Source organism: Melozone crissalis, unplaced genomic scaffold (assembly GCF_028551555.1).
Source record: "Melozone crissalis strain CALT ecotype California unplaced genomic scaffold, PUWL_Pcris_2 ptg000017l_1, whole genome shotgun sequence".
NCBI lineage: Eukaryota > Metazoa > Chordata > Aves > Passeriformes > Passerellidae > Melozone > Melozone crissalis.
The window spans coordinates 6,802,610-6,818,717 of NW_026535795.1; the positions used below are offsets into that span (position 1 = coordinate 6,802,610).

Sequence of the window (16,108 nt, forward strand, 5' to 3'; positions counted from 1 at the left end):
GTTTACATTATTACAAAGAGGTAGCCAGGCTTTAATTAATTTCAATATATTGATGTGCTTGGAGTTGACTTTTTTTGGAATTTATTAAGTCACAAGTAAGGATGCCATAACTGTGAATTTGGAGGGAAAGGACTTCAAAACATTTCACTGTTACTTTATTGCTAATAATTTGTTCTGGTTTTGTTTTTTGTCATAGTTCTTTCTCCTACAAGAGTTCACACCAGTGCTGTCAGAAGGTCACAAGCAGGGCACTACCTGTGCTGCCCTGGGGCTGTTGATGTCCTCAGCTGTTGTAGGAGAAACACTAGACCTGGAACCCAGTTTGTTACTGGTAAGCAGTAATTGTCTTGGATTTTAATTGTTTGTTGATTCGATATTGCACTGTACATGTTTTCATTAACTAAATCTGCAAAAATAACTTGTTACTTTTAATAATGATATAGCAAAATATACATATCTGGTCTTTTATTCCCTCTAAAATTTTTAACTTTACAGTTTCTTAATTTTGAATTCTAATTACTCTCCTCCCAAAATGTGGAGGATAGCAGTTTTCACTTACCTCTCATTTTCAGTCCTGGTTTTCTCTTGAAATTCTTCATGTGCTGTCAGAGCTAATGAAGGTTAATAAATGGATTTTTCTCTGAAATCCTGTGTTTTGATTCCCCTTTTTGCTGTCCAGCTCCTGCACATTGGCTGACCCATAACTTCAGGTGGATAGTTTGACAAGTGAAAGGCCACAGCCAAGTCTCTGGTTTAAAGTTTTGGACAAGAGTGAAATGTTTAATGATGACTCCCTGCTATTTTAAGTTGTGCTGCTGGAGTTAGATTTTCCTTGTTCTTGTTTGTACTGTGGAAACAAAGCTTTAATGGATGGTGGAATGCTGGAAGTGTGCGGTGTTCTACTCTGCTGTTTGAACTTCACTCATGGACTTTCTGGATTGTGTCTGCTACAGATTCTAAACAGAGATGTTGTTTTAATGTTCTCTATGATGGGGCAATGTTGGCTTGAAGTTGGAGAAATTTTAGAGAATCCTGAGCAGACCAATGTTAATAAATTTGTGTAGGGATTTGGGGTTCTTTTTGCCCTGCAATCACTGACAATTCAGTGGGGCTATCAAGTTTGGTAATGAAAATGGAATTAGTATTTAAGTTTACTGAAAATCGTGTGCCTCACAAATCCCTGCCCTTTCTGTACCTCTATAGTGCTTCTCAAGGTGAATGGTGGAACTTTTATTTTCTTCCAGTGAGTCCCAGCCCATGAGCCCCTGCAATGTTGGGCTGCAGTTAAACCTTCCCATCCCTGCTCATCAGGGAGAAGTGCTGCTCCTTGTTTGCATGAAACCCTGAGCCCTGGGTGACCCCTCTGGCCCAAGGCTCTGGTTTGAGCTATTTACAAACATCTGCCTCTTTCTCCTCCAGTTCAGAGCTGTGGTTGGAATGACCAACTAAAAACAAGGGGTGATTGGTTTCAGGAATCAGAATGGGGTAAAGGAGTTTCTTTTTTGGCAACTGTTCCTTTTTGGAAGCTGTTACTTATATCTATTTTGGAGAAAGATGATAATGTGAATATAATTTGATGTTATATAGTATCAAGAAATTGAAACTCTCTCAGAAATGTGTGCTGCCGTTCCTCAAACACACGTGTGAGAAAACAGGGCTGCTGTGGAAATTTGTGCTTGTGAAGCTCTTGAGCAGTGTCTTTGCAGAGAGTTACCCTCCATGAAGATTCTGAGTCTCCTTTTTCTCTCCTTTGCTTTCTTTTCAGTTCCTAAGGGGTTTTGTTCCCCATTCTTTTCAGCACAGGGCAGATGGGGAGAAGGAATCCTGTGCATTTCTGTTGTCTTTAACTGGATAAGAGTGAAACTTGCATGCACACAGTGTCTTGTTGTGCAAGGAAGCATTTCAAACCCAATCTCACCTTACAGAGCTCCTTTGCAGAGGAATTTTAAAAATGTTGGAATGTCTTGGGAGTGGAAACATGGACAGGACACAGGGGAAGCAGAGAAGTGGGGTGTGTTTGTTGGGTTTTTGTGTAATAAAGCATTGGAGTGAATTGGAGTTCTTCCTTAATCTGTTTTTACTTTTCTCTGAAGGGAGAGGGGGGAGGAAACAACACATTTTTGGTTAAATTCCAGTTGGCATGTTTTCTCTAGGGAGCAGAGTGGTGGAGGAGTGCACTAGTGAGCATTTTGGTGCTCTTCACCTTTGGTCTTTGGTTTTAAGTGCAGAAACATGCTGAGAAAGTTGATACAGATGAAATGCCATGTAGTTTAAATCTTCAGTTCTCTTACATTCTCAGAAAAGAAAAAGTAACTAATCAAACAAATCCTAACAACAGCAATCCCACCCCCCCCAAAAAAAAAAAAAAAAAAAACAATAAAACCCAACCAAAAAAACAAACCTCCAGGCCTTTTTTCCCCTGTTTTCTTTCTGAGGGAAGGAAGTTTATTTTTGTCCCCACTATTTCCCAGGGGACTGCTGTGTAGAGGATTTTGTGTGCAATTCATTTGTCATCTGTGACTTTTTGTCAAAATGTAAGCAATGCACTGAGATTTAGCTGCAACAAATTTGTTCCCCCTAATTTTAGTGATGTTAAGATTTTGGTTAGGAGACTCATTCCTGGGCTGAGAAATTTGCCAATAAATAAATGTTTACTCTTCTTAAAACCTTTCCAATGGGAAGTGAAGTGTGATTTAGAATCCTACTGTGGCATTAGGTGCTATTTTCATGTTTAAATAACTGTATTGGCAGTGCAAAATAAACCACTTTCATAGGTTCACTCTAGCTGGGGTTAAAGATTGTATAAATTATTTATGCTTACTTCAAGACCAGGGTTTTCTGATATGAGAAATAAAAGCAATTCTGTATCTTTACAGAAGTTTGCATGAAAGTGACTCTTAAATCTGCTCACTTTGTGTTCTTGCTGTTAAGTGCCATGGTTTGGTTTGGGACAATTTTTTTTAGTTCTTTTTGGAGGAATATTAGACTTGAGTTACTGTACTGCCTGCGAACTGGCTTATGGAGGAAGCCTGATCTGCTACAATTTTATTTTGTGGAAAATCTTCAGCTGAGCTTTTCTAGTTCATTGGCTTCCTGGAAAGTTTTATTGTGGCCATGTGGCCTAAAGAATTCTGGTAGATGCTCAACTTTTAAAGCCTTCATGTACTAAAAAGACCTGAGATAAACCAAAAGAAGATATCATTAATCTTTGAGGTCTGTTTCTAAGAAATCTCCAGTTTATTCCATCTTCACTGTGCTTCTACAGAAGTTTGAAGGGTACAGCTTTTCTGAAGAAATCTTTCCACAACATTTTTTAAGTGGAAATAAATATCCTTACCAGGGAAAGGAGAAAAAAAAAAAAAAAAGAAAAACAAACCATCAACAAGCCACAAAACAGCATGTGAAATTGGAACACAAGAACAGGGTTTTAAAGCTTCCTGAATTTTTAACTACTAGCAAATTGCCTTAAATTTAACTTGGATTAATTCCCTGGTGATCCTTGACATTAAACGGATGTTCTGTTTGACATGGGTAGACAGAAAACTAATTAATTCCTCTGAATTTGAGGCATATTTAATTTTCTCCCCTAAAGACCTCTTGTTTAAAAGGTACAATGCTGTGACAGATGTTGGATGTGGAGTGATGGGTGTGAGGAAGCAGACCTTGTGACAGAGGAAGATCAAGACATCTACAGTAATAATTCCTGATTTGGAAACTGTTACATTTTATTGATTACACTGAACACAGGAGTATCCACCTCACTGCTTGCTTGAAGGAGCTGTAATGTGCCCACCTCAGTGGTCAGGAAGGAGTCTTGCAGAGACTTTTGTGTCCTTGTGTTTAGTAAAATTTCCCTGGTATCTTTTCTCTGACTTCATCTTCTATTTCCTAAAGAGATGAGCAAGAGCTCCATCCATCCATCCATCCATCCATCCATCCATGGCAATGCCTGAACCTCAAACTGCTCCAGTCTAAACCAAAACTAGCAAGAGACATATTTGAAATTCTGTATTTCTGCCACAGGCAGCTAAAAAAGGACAAGATGTATCTGAAGTGGATGTTATCAGTGGGGGGGAGACCTGACCCAATGAACTAAACTGAATAAATGTATGAGACAGCAAAGAAATAAAATCTCAAGGAATTGATACCATTTCCAGTTCAAGACTATTTCCAGTTCAAGAAGGAAAAATGTGCAATAAATTCACAAGAGCAAGTGGAGACATTGACAAATACTGTGATGCTAATCTGTATGAAGTTGAGGAAGAGAAAATTACCCTAGTAGGATATTTCCTGTCCCTCCTCCCCACAGTTCCTTGGAGTTCATGCAGGAATATGGATTTTAATATCCATGAAGGAACAGTGAAAGGAAATGCCATATCCAGAACATTCTGACCCTTTCCTTGCTGTGGGCTCTGAGGTTTTCTTCCATCTTCCCCTGAATTGTGTGGATATGGCAGCTGTTGGAGACAAGACTGGTGATGGACAGCTCACTTTATCCTATGTGGCAATTCATATTTCCTGAGGGGACTAAGCTGACTCTTCAACTCCTAAAAGTAGATGCAGTAGTGGTTTCTGGAATAAAGACAAAACTGAGCTGTCACTCTGCCTTAAGAGGTGGTTCATTCCAACATGGAGATGTTGGAAGTGCTGGCAGCCACCTCCAGAGCCTGGCTTAGAGAGATGCTGTGCTGGCTGGTGCCATCACAACCTTTTCAGGCCAAACACCTGAAAATTAATTTATTTTTCTTTCCATACTCCCCAGCCTTGATTCTTGGTTTGATTTTCATTGATTTATTTTGTTTATTTGAGGCAGAGATGGTGTCTGGGTGAGGATTTGGTTTGAGGTCTCTGGGCAGATTTCTGTGGTAAATAGGTGTGTGCAGCTGCACTGGTATTGACCTCTTTCAGTTCAATAAAAAAAAAAAAAGAAAATATTGGCTTCTCTGTGCATTCTGTGCTTAATTCTGCAGAAAAGCTGCATGGTTTGAAGTGGATGAACACAGTTCTTCCTGCATGTGTTGCAGGAAGAAGGTCCTTCCTCTCTAGAGGGAAGCAAATATTTCTCAATGATCAGGGACCAGCTGGCCTTGCAAATTAAGATTTTTGGGGCTGCAGAGAGGCAGCTCCATCCTTGAAGAACTGGAGGAGCTTGGAGAAGTCTTGCATAGCTTGAACTTTTGAATCATCAGGTGTCTCTCTAGGAGAAGGTCCCTCCTCACGGATGTTCTGTGGGCTGGGAGGTGCTTTTCCAGCCCACAGTGACTAAACTGCAGCTATTTTGCTCCTGCCAATGATAATAATAGCACAGGCCAGGGGAAGGGGGGCAGGGTACTTGTGGATCTGTGTTCCACAGCCCAGGAAACGCACTTGAATGTGCCAAGGAAACTTCCTGAATCACGGCTGTGCTGCCCACTGCTGCGAGCCAGTGGGAGCAGATGGTGCTGAGCTTGTGTGTGAGCTCTGTGCATGTTGGGAAGGTGCTCCAGGCTGGAAACTCCTCCTTAAAGCCAGTGCTAACCCTGAACCATGTGTGCTTTAAGGCTGTACGACCTCAGAGGTTTTGTTTTTATAAGTAACAACCAGTAGCCTAAACCCAGGCTTCTGATGAGTGTGTCTGCACATAATAACATTTGGAACTGGGTCCAATTTTACAGTTGTGTGTTGGCATGTAGACACTCATATCAATTCTACAGTTGGGACTTTTTGTATTGGAACAAATTTTAAGCTTCTGAGAGAAAGGAATAAACTATCCTTCACCTTGGTGCTCTTAAATAGTTGGACTATTAAACCACTGTTCTGTGGTAGATAAATCTGGATAGTAAGTTACAAAAAAAGTGGTGTAAGTTAGAGAAAATGGCAGAATTGAATGCCAGAGGATTTGTAAAGCTGTGGAATTAAAGGCAAGTATGGAGTTGCAAAGATTGTAACTGGAAAAAATTCAATCTGAAAATCCTCACACTGCTGATTACTGTCAACATTTAGGACCTTCTTTCTGTTTAGGGGTGTAAGAGGAGGATAATCTGGAGCATAACTTTGAAGATATGTTGCTGGCACCAGCTAGCCTTCTGTTTTGGACAATACTGCCAAATTTTATGAAAGGTGATCAAGTGCCCTGTGAATTTTTCTCAGCTACATGTTGGTCATAAGGATCCTTTTTTTAGGTGATCATGAGAAGTTCTCTACTCAGTATCTGAGGGTGGCTGTTGGGTAAACTTGGAGATGTAAAGCAAGGAAATAGCAGGTTTATTGCAAAGTATTGCTTGTAAGTAGTTCAGCTTCAAATAACGTTAATTTCATTGTTGTGATCTATTGCCAGTTGAGTTTGGGTGGGGACTTAAAACTTTTCTTGGATTTGCTTGTTGCTCTTGTGACTTTTAAACTATTTTTACAGCCCCTCCACGGGAGTATAACAAGGGAAGTGCTGGGTTCAATTGGCTCTTGCTGTTTGAGGATTTCAGCTCCTCTGTGTGCTGCACACAATGCTTGTTCCCTCGAGGAAAATGTGTTACAGTGTGCCCCTCAGTAGGCTGTGGGCATCTGAGCATGGTTTCAAGTGCAGTATCTCTTTCAAAACCAGATTTCAACAAATTCACAGTAAAAACTGACAGCTGTTCTTCTCTGCTTACTTCAGATGGATTTTTTTTTACAAGTTTGTAGTAATTTAAAGAAACATTTGCTCTGGGATGTTACGAGCCACTGGAGGATTGGCTTCAAATCTAGTCCTTTTTAATGTAAATTATTTGAAGTCTGGCCAAAGTAAGGTGCATTTTGTAATGAACGTAGAGGCATTGCAGGCAATAGCTGTATTTGTGGCACTCTTCCCAGATGAACCCGTTGCTTCTTTTGGTACAACCTGGGCTCTGTCTCAGCCTTGTCTTGGATTTTGTAATCCTATCATTTCCTTCCCCCTGCAGGACTTGTGGAAGAGGAAACATAAAGATCTCCAGATGAATAACCGAAAGGAAGATATGGAAATTGCTTCCCACTACCGTCACCTGCTGCGGGAGCTGAACGAGCAGCGGCAGCACGGCATCCTCTGCGACGTCTGCATCATCGTGGAGGGCAAGATCTTCAAGGCTCACAAAAACGTCCTCCTGGGCAGCAGCCGCTACTTCAAAACCCTCTACTGCCAGGTCCAGAAAACCTCAGACCAGGCCACAGTCACCCACCTGGACATTGTCACCGCCCAGGGCTTTAAGGCAATCATTGACTTCATGTACTCGGCGCACCTGGCGCTGACCAGCAGGAACGTCATCGAGGTGATGTCGGCCGCCAGCTACCTGCAGATGACAGACATCGTGCAGGCCTGTCACAACTTCATCAAAGCAGCTCTGGACATAAGCATCAAGTCTGATGCCTCGGAGGACCTCGTTGATTATGAGCTGGGAGCCCCTTCCAGCAGCAGCACGGACGCTCTGATCTCGGCAGTGGTGGCTGGCAGGAGTATATCCCCGTGGCTGGCGCGGAGAACCAGCCCAGCAAACTCCTCTGGGGACTCAGCCATTGCCAGCTGCCACGAGGGAGGGAGCAGTTATGGGAAAGAGGATCAAGAACCAAAAGCAGACAGCCACGAAGACATTTCATCCCAGTCTCTCTGGGCTAGTGACATGGGCTATGGGTCTATGCGTATCAAAGAGGAGCAGGTGTCCCCGTCCCACTACGGAGGGGGTGAGCTGCACTCTGCCAAGGATAGTGCAATACAGAGTGGGTTCTCAGAGCAAGGAGGGGATGGCTGGCAGCCCACGGGCCGCAGGAAGAACAGGAAAAACAAAGAAACTGTCAGACATATAACACAGCAAGTGGAGGATGACAGCAGGGCAAATTCTCCTGTGCTGCCCCTTTTACCTGCCTCAGGATGGCCGTACAGCAGTCGAGACCCAAGTAAGTCATTCTTCCAGTTTTTGGGGATGAAAACGTTGAGTTAATTAGGTCTGTTTATGGGATGATCTTATCAGACTCTGAAACAGGAGCTTGCCAGAAATACAAAAATGTAGAAACTTGTATTGCCAGCAAAAGAGAAGCACCAAGCACTGTGTGGTTCAGTCAGGAGCCCCAGTGGAAGTTTGGTCCTCCTGTAAAAGTGGTGGTTTTGTTTTGGCTTTGAACGACGTGAATCACCCCAAAACCACCACTGAGTGTTGGAATTAATGAGAGAAAAGGTCAAAAGAATTTATTTTAGCAGGTGTGGACATTGATGCCAAGGTTGAAGAATTTTCCTTTCACTGTATATTGATGAGGTAATTACACCACATACGCAGGTGTAATTTAGTCTTACCGATAGCATCTTCAGAATTTCCTGATATTCAGGTGTCACTTTCTCTTGGGTAAGAAAACCACCATAGCTTCTTGCTGGTAATGGCAGGATAAGTGTTTGGTAACTCTCAAGAACAACATGTTTTTCTGAGGCATCACTATGGCTTCAAGTGCATTTTGATGTGTGACTGCTTGTGGTCTGAGACGAGTGGCTGCGTTTAAAGTGTGTAGCCAGCAAGAAAATTGTTTTCTTGACTTCCTCTGAATCTTCAGTAGTTACTTTTTTTTTGTCTCAAGATAACTGGCCCATTTGATTCATTAATCTGTGACAGTAAATAGATTCAGGAATGCTTCTGGACTAGGAGTTTGGTGTTTTTTTTAAGGACTTATGGGAGTGTGTTAGTAAACTCTCTAAAGCTGACTTCAAGAACTTTGTGCTGTGAGTTAGCCTGTGTTTCACTGCATACCAAGTCAGCCAGGAGAAGGGTGTGTGAGATTATAGACCTTTATTTTGCCAAATTTGAATTAAAAAACCAATACAAAGAGTACTGAAAGTCTTAAAAGTCTTTATGGGTTGAAAAAGGAGGTTGAAGTTGCTCACATACTGGACTTTAAGTGTGGTTTTCATTGAACAGTAATTCTGCAAATGTCTTGAGATTTATTATGTTTTATGGTTATCTGCTGCAGCAAGATAATTGCATGTAATTATTCTAATTAGCTGATGATAAAATCTAAACAACGTCATTTAAAAGAAAAATGCAAGATAATTTCAGGCAACAGTGATTTATGAAGAATCTCAATTTTTGCAATGCATGTATTTTATCCCTGTTTTGAGTGAAGACTCAGCATGGATTGCTTGGTCTCTGTTCTCATGCAACTATTTTTCATTTCCCACTGCATCCCATAAAAACAGCTCCATCACTTGTGCTGTCTGAGGGATGTGGGGTTGGACAGGTACCTGCAGTGAAACACATTTTGGAGTGGCTGCAGAAACGGAGCTGCAGCTCTGATCCTCTTGGAAAGCTGGGTGCAGACTGAGTATCTTTATGGAATATAGTGCACAACAGCAGAGATTACTGGAAGCTGAATGAAACTTAGATTATTTAATTCCTAATTGTTAAGAAATTAAATTTCAGTGGCTGCTCTTAGATGAGAGGAAGATGGCTCGAGGGGTTGACTCAGCACAGTGCTGAGACAGCATGTCAGCAGGCACATCAAATTATTTGTACCAAATCTCGCCTTAAGTGCAGTTTCCAATAAAGGAGGTGGTTTCAGTGGTGGGAAAAGGGCAACTGGATGGTGGTGACTGGGGGAAGAGTTTCAATATTCCAGCAATAGTGCTGGTGAAAGAAAAGAAAAAAATGAGCAGCAAGACTGCAAGACTTCTTGCTGTCCAAAATGAAAAATGAACAGGTTTGCGGGCTGCCTGTGCTGGCAGTGGCAACTGGCAGAGAGCAGTGTGTCCATGAGGAACAAGGTGGGGCTGTGGAGACTGAGCTGCTCTGGGCTCCCCAGATTGGCCATCTGGAGAGGTGAATGCAGGTGAAATTCTCGTTTCTGCCCTGCTGGGCTGGGAGGTTCCTCTGCATTGTGGGGCCTGAAATTGTGGAATGGGTGCATGTGGGCTTAGCAGCAGGGATTGTCCCTGCCTGTGTGGTAGGTCAGGTTGTGGAGTCTTTGGGGATTTTTTCAGTATGATTTCAAAGGATTTGAGATCCATACGTGTTCAGTTTTGGTTAACCTTGGACACCTTGTCCACAGACAGACAGCCTCTCTCTCTTGGGTTGTGATAAACCTGTGGTTTGGGGAAAATCAAATGGGCACTCAGGTGAGGCTGCTGATCTTTCACTGTGAATTAAAAGCAACCCTGCTACCCCAAAAACATCCCTGTCTGGGGCACTGCAAGCAGTAGATCTTCTGCTCTTGCATGGGTATTTCCCGTATTCAGCAGATGGGAGATTTTTTCCAGCAAACTTCATATCCTGAGCTACAGGGTAGTGCTTAGGCTGGATTTTGGTACCCCAGATTCTTCCCTCTCCTATTGGAATTCAGCAGTGCTGTAGGGGTGTTGCAGACTTGACTCCTAAGTGTGAAGAATAATTGATTTTCTTGTGTGCAAATGGGTAATGACACAGTGCAGATGCTTGTAACAAGTATTTGGGCTATGCTTAAATTTCAGCTTGAAGTTGTCTTTGATTTAGTCATGTCAGGTTTCATTTTTGAAAACAGTCTTCATAGTCTGGCACTCTCTTTTACCTCATTTATTTAGAAGTATCCCTATCAGCAATGTACACAGCTAAGATGGAAAGCTACTCACTCACTGAGGAAATGGGTGTTGAATGTTCTTTCAGAAGTCACTGGGAGGAAAGAAAGTTACCTAGAACTCTCTGTTCTTTGAGGCTTGTTCACTTTTCTGATCCTATCAGTTATTTTAAGGTGCTGCTTGCTAAGGCTGAAAGTTCTTGCTGAGTTCGCTGGGATGGTTTACAAATGCCTCTCTACTGCTGGGCTGACACAGACATTGCATTCTGGAAATGCAAAAGCTGATTAGGGAGAATACTTCTTCAAAGCTCAGTCTTCCTCCTGAAATTGTCTTCTTCAAAGCTCAGTCTTCCTCTATTGATCTTGGTTGCAAACAGCACTGCATTTCAGCAGCATTTTGGAAGAGGAAACTTGCAAGTAACCATTGCATCACCCTTTAAATACAGTGATTATTTCACAAATGAAAATATTCACAAATGAAAAATATACTTCCTACTCCTCTATTATATATAGGATTATTTAATTCCTGTTACATTGCAAAGAAGAACATTGCAGTCACTGAAACTTGGCTTTTGAAACAACTCAGCTCATTCACACTCAGCAGTGGTGCTGTTATCAGTGGGAAAAAAACATTCTTATCAGTACAGGCAGGTGTATTAAAGCATCACAAATATTTAAGTAGGCTATTTAACTACAAATCAATGATATCTCAAAAAAGACACAGATTTTATTTAAATTGAAAGGGTAAGAAAATTCTTTGTGAATGCATTGATTTCCCATATGCTGGTGGGGTGCTGTTGAGAGTTTTGGAATCTGACAACATTGGAGATTAAAATAAAAAGGAGTGTCTGGAGTAATCTTATTAATGTTAATCTAACATAATGGAAATAGCAAGAGATTGTTAATGTCTTGCTATTTCCATGTCTTGCCATGAAGATTGTCTTTTTCATCCAAGAAAGAATGATCAAATGGGATTTGCAGAAGAATGCAAATGCAAAACTGAGGTGCAGGATTGGGACTCTGATTCAGCTCTCAGTTTCTCAGGGTGGTGTCAGTCAAACACAAAGCTTGATGAGCACCATCTTTTCATGCTAGTCTCTATTTATTAATTTGGACTGTCTGTTTAGCATCAAACACATTAGATTTTGTCTTTCTCATCCTGTTTGGGTTGTTCAGGATGTCAGTCTGTCATTCCTTGTAGGAAACATTCATATATATGTTTTCCTCATCAAGACACATTAACTTGAAGCAGCAGTTCTCCAAAGTAAACTGAAGGATGGGCTTTTATAAATAATAACTTTCTTCATAATTGAGCCAAGAAGAATTTCCTTCATGGACTTCCCAGAAGAACATATCTGCCTTTTATTTTATGCCTTTTTCTTAAATTTTAGAGGTTTTCTACAGAAACATGTTTTTTAGTTTTTGTTAGTTTTCATATCAAAGATGCTTATGAAATTCAGAAGTAGTCTTGTGCCTTGAACATCTTTATTTGCCTTTGGTTCCTGTTCCTTTAACCTTGCCGGATAAAAGTTTTTCCGGATTACACATCTTGAGGACTGCAGGATCAGGTGGTGTTTGGAAAAGAGACTGGATATCTTCACTGTTAAACCAGCAAAGTGTTGCTGGTTTTGCCTCTTCATGTAATGGAAAACTGTCACTTGAAGGGTGTCTTCTGAAGAATTTATTGACGACTTTATTAATGTGTTAGTTCAAGCATGGTAGTTATGATTCAGGAATTTATTTCCAAGGAAATACTCCCACACATCTGAGTGTTTGCACCCAAAAGCTGCAAGTGAATTTCTGTGTGCCAATTGACTGTGAAATGAAGCTAATTATTTTAAAAACAGAGCAGCCCTTTCTAAAGGCACCACAGTTTGGGAACTCTTTTCTTTCCTTTGACACATGCATTGGAATTGCTGTGCTCTGTTCAGAAGAGCTTCAGGACTTGAGTAAGCCCAGACTGGTGACCTCCGTGGGAAGGACAAGCAGGACTTTGCTGTATCCTCCTGACTTTGCAGAGCTCACAGTTCCTTTAACATTTTCCCCATCAAAATCTTTAATTATGCACAAGTTTCCTCCCTCCTGGTGAGGAGCTGTTGCAGTTGCTGCTTTTCCAAAGCCACACGTGTGGCTGCAGTGCTGCTGCAGGAGCTGTGCTCCCCAGGAAGCCTGGAGACAGCTGCTCTCCTCAGCATTCCCCATCCCTTCTTCTGTCCTGGTTTCCAGAGAGCAAATTATGATTACAGGAGCTGTTGGGGAGCGCAGATGCTGAGCAGTTGGATCACATTGGGAGTTTACATTGCAAAAGGTTTCAAAGGCAGGCAAGGAAGAGCTTGTTCCAGATGAACTCAATGAAGTTTCTGCAGGTGAGGTCTCTGGACCTGAGCACAGGCAGGTGAATGTGTGGATTGCCTTAGTACAGGATGATTTTATTCTTGAAACAAAGTTGGTTTTTTCTCAGCAAGCTACTGGGCTTCCTGTGACTCTGACCCTTTATCAGCAAATCTTCAGATCTTCCCCCGATTCATATTTGCAAGTCATTACTAAATAAGTAATTCCCCTGAAAATTCCCCTGTTCCCGTTGTGGTATTTGGCAAACATATTGGTCCAACTAGAGGAATCCAGATTTTGCACAATGAGAAAGGGGGGGAAAGATGAGTGTGGTGTTGGTGCTCAGGATTCAGGTGTTTAAGGAACTCCTGAAGATTTTTGCTTTGTTCTACCAGACAAAAATGAATGTATTGAAGGAGGTGCTAAGAGAAGTGTTGGAAGTGGGCAGTGTTGAAATTATCCAGCCAGAAAAGTCACTGGGACAGAATGCAGTCAGTTACTCTTCCTTTAAATGGATTTTGCTTTGAAGAGAGGGGGTCTCCAGTCCACCTGCCATGGTCCGAGTCCTGGCTGCAATGGGAAAACTTCAGGTGTTAATGGTTTGTTACAGCCATGACTGAAAACTGGGCTGGCTAAAATTTCAGTTGTCAGATGAATGTCTGATATCCTAAAAACCAACAGGCTCAAATTTTAATTTCCTACTTTTAGTTTGTTTCTTAGACCTTTTTTATGCCTCATTTTGGAAAGATCACTTTTTAAGCAGGATAGATGTTTTGGATTAAAACAGCTCATTGGAAAGGTGTTGGAGTATTTTTGAGGGTAGGCAATAGTAAACTACAAATTGCCTGCCACTTGGAAAATTAGGTTAATTACATTTTCCCACCTTCTTTTACAGCCATGACATTGCAGTTATGGTGCAAGGTGTTAAAATCTTTGCTACAATTGAGGGGGAGATGTTTTGATGGCCTGGTGACCAGTGATGCAGCCAGGCATGGAGGGGTTACAGCTCTGTGCTCTTGTGCCACCCCCTGAATTCTTTCTTAGCCCAAAATCGGCTTAGCCTGCATTCCTTGGGCTTAGGAGCTGCCCAGGTTCCTGGACCCTCGCTGGAACTCTTGGTGTGCCTGAAGCTGTGTGGAGGTGGCTGAGAGTTGCCTCAAAATGCAAAACCAAAGGAAAAAAACCAAAATCCCTGACCCCCAAGACCACTGATCTGTGTCCATATTGAGAATTTAGCAGAGTGAATAATTCAGGGTCTCTGTATCACCACGGCTGCAGGCTAATGGAGCTATTAGGATACAATCTTTGCAGGAGTAACTTTGGAGTTTCTGTTACTGAAGGGTTAGGTCAGGTTATTTTCAAGTTTGGAAGCTAAAATCATTGCTTTAAACCCAGACACACTTACTCCCTGGCTACACCCTGGCTTTAAAATGGTTCCACCCTAAACCAGCTTTAGCTCAATGCTCAGTGTCTGTTTCCTTTCCCCACCCTGCATTCCATTTTCCCCAGGCTCCCAAGCCCTCCTCCTCCTCTTCCTCCTCCCCCTGGTAGCAGTTCTGATTCTGTTAATCTGCTTGAACTCCAGAGATCAGAGGCATTTCCCCTCTCTCTTCTCACTATTTTATTTATTCCTTGTGCTCTTCTTTAGGGAGATCTCAACTTCTCAAAAAACCTTTTACCCCTTTTTTAGTTCTTTACATTGAAATTATGAGTGAGAAATCAAGAAGCTTTTAGTATTTTAACATAAATTCTATTCCTACTTTGCAATCAGCCCTGTTCAAGACTTTAATTTCCTTATTTGCAGTGCTGCTTTTGCATTAAAATGTAGTAGGAATGAATTCCGAAGATGCAGTGCCTGGGAATCAAACCCAAGCTTTTCTGTACTGGTCTCTGATTAATTTTTTATTCTCTCTTTTTTTTTTTTTTTTTTCAAGGCACTTGTTTCTAAAGGTAAATATTTGTTCTGAGGATTTTCAGAGTTTATAACTCAGCATTCTGTCATATCACGAGCGCTAATATTCATATTTAATGTGGTACTTGAATGTTTTATTTCTGTCCCTTCGTGTTTGTGTCTGCCTCTGTCCTGAGGAGCAGCAGGGAATAGTGTCACTCTTATTGCCTGAATTAAGAGACTTGGAAAAAAAGGTTAAGCTTGCAGTACTGTTAAAGTGATAGTCTCGAGTTACTCTACAATTCTCTGAGTATTTTGGAGAAAGAAGAGTGGCTTAAGGTATTTCTGCACTGCCCAGTCATTCCTGCTCCTGCAAGGATACTTTATTATCCCACTTAGAATAGTTTCTAAAACAATTAACTCACCCAGTTTAACCATTTCTCTCTTTTTTGGATTTGTTCAGTTCTATCTTTTTTAGGAACATCTGTAGTTGTCCAGGTTTGCTCTGTAGCCCAAGGAACAGCTGAGTTGAGGTCACTGACAGGAGGTGGGGAAACAGCAAAAAGCAGCAGAGTTTGGGCCAGGAGCTCCTTTTGCTTCCCACAGGAAAGTGTCTGCAGAACTTGATTCAATGGTAGAAAAACAAATATTATGGGAAAGAGATGAAAATTGATTATTTTTTTCCAGGTACCTGGAGGAGTGGAGGGAATTTTCCAGTTACTTGTACACTGATTACTGTTTTGAGGAAGACAAAGATGGGGATACACTTGTGCTTGGAACATGCTGCAGGAATAGCAACATAAAACCAGGTCATATTTGTGTAGAACAAGGCTGGTTTATTTTAGCAGGAGTGTTCTAGAGCTGGTGAGGAGAATGTTTTTGTTGGTAAAACACAGAGAGTGATCATCCTATGGCTGTAGGATGGAAAATTATATTGGAGCTGGCATGGGCTCCTTCTGAGCCCTCCAGAAACAGGAGCAGGAGTGGAAATTTGCATTTTCCTGCAGGCCAGTGATTTCCAGAACTCAAATCCTGACAATCCCAGGTGACCCTGCTTTGAGCGGTGGTGGAGAAGCTGTGGTAGGGCTCAAACCTGAAAGAAGAGGGTTGGGAAAGCACAGCCTGAAGGACACCAAGATTCCATAAGGATTTACTTAAGATATCTCACAGCCTTCAACATAAAGAGAGTTTTTAATGATCGTATGTGTTGTGGTTAAATATCTATGTTTGCTTGATTGTTTCCTGCTTGAGGAAATTGGAGCTGATTCTGAATGCTGTGCACATTTATTGTATCCACATGTCTGCTGTTATGGTTGTAAAATAGTGCAAATCAAACCCAATATAGCTCATGGCATCACTTCCCCATGTAAA

The 16,108-nt window shown here is 41.6% G+C and overlaps 1 protein-coding gene across 2 annotated transcripts in view; it reads left to right on the top strand.

The window, feature by feature from the left end:
• Positions 1–203: 203 nt before the first annotated feature.
• ZBTB46 (zinc finger and BTB domain containing 46) overlaps positions 204–16,108 on the top strand; it is a 39,639-nt gene continuing 23,734 nt past the window's right edge. For both annotated transcript variants that reach the window (XM_054274388.1, XM_054274389.1), the window contains exons 1-2: positions 204–331; positions 6,915–7,881. In XM_054274388.1, the coding sequence (XP_054130363.1) occupies positions 278–331; positions 6,915–7,881 (1,021 nt within the window). In that variant the 5' untranslated portion in view covers positions 204–277. The remainder of the gene's footprint in view (positions 332–6,914; positions 7,882–16,108) is intronic.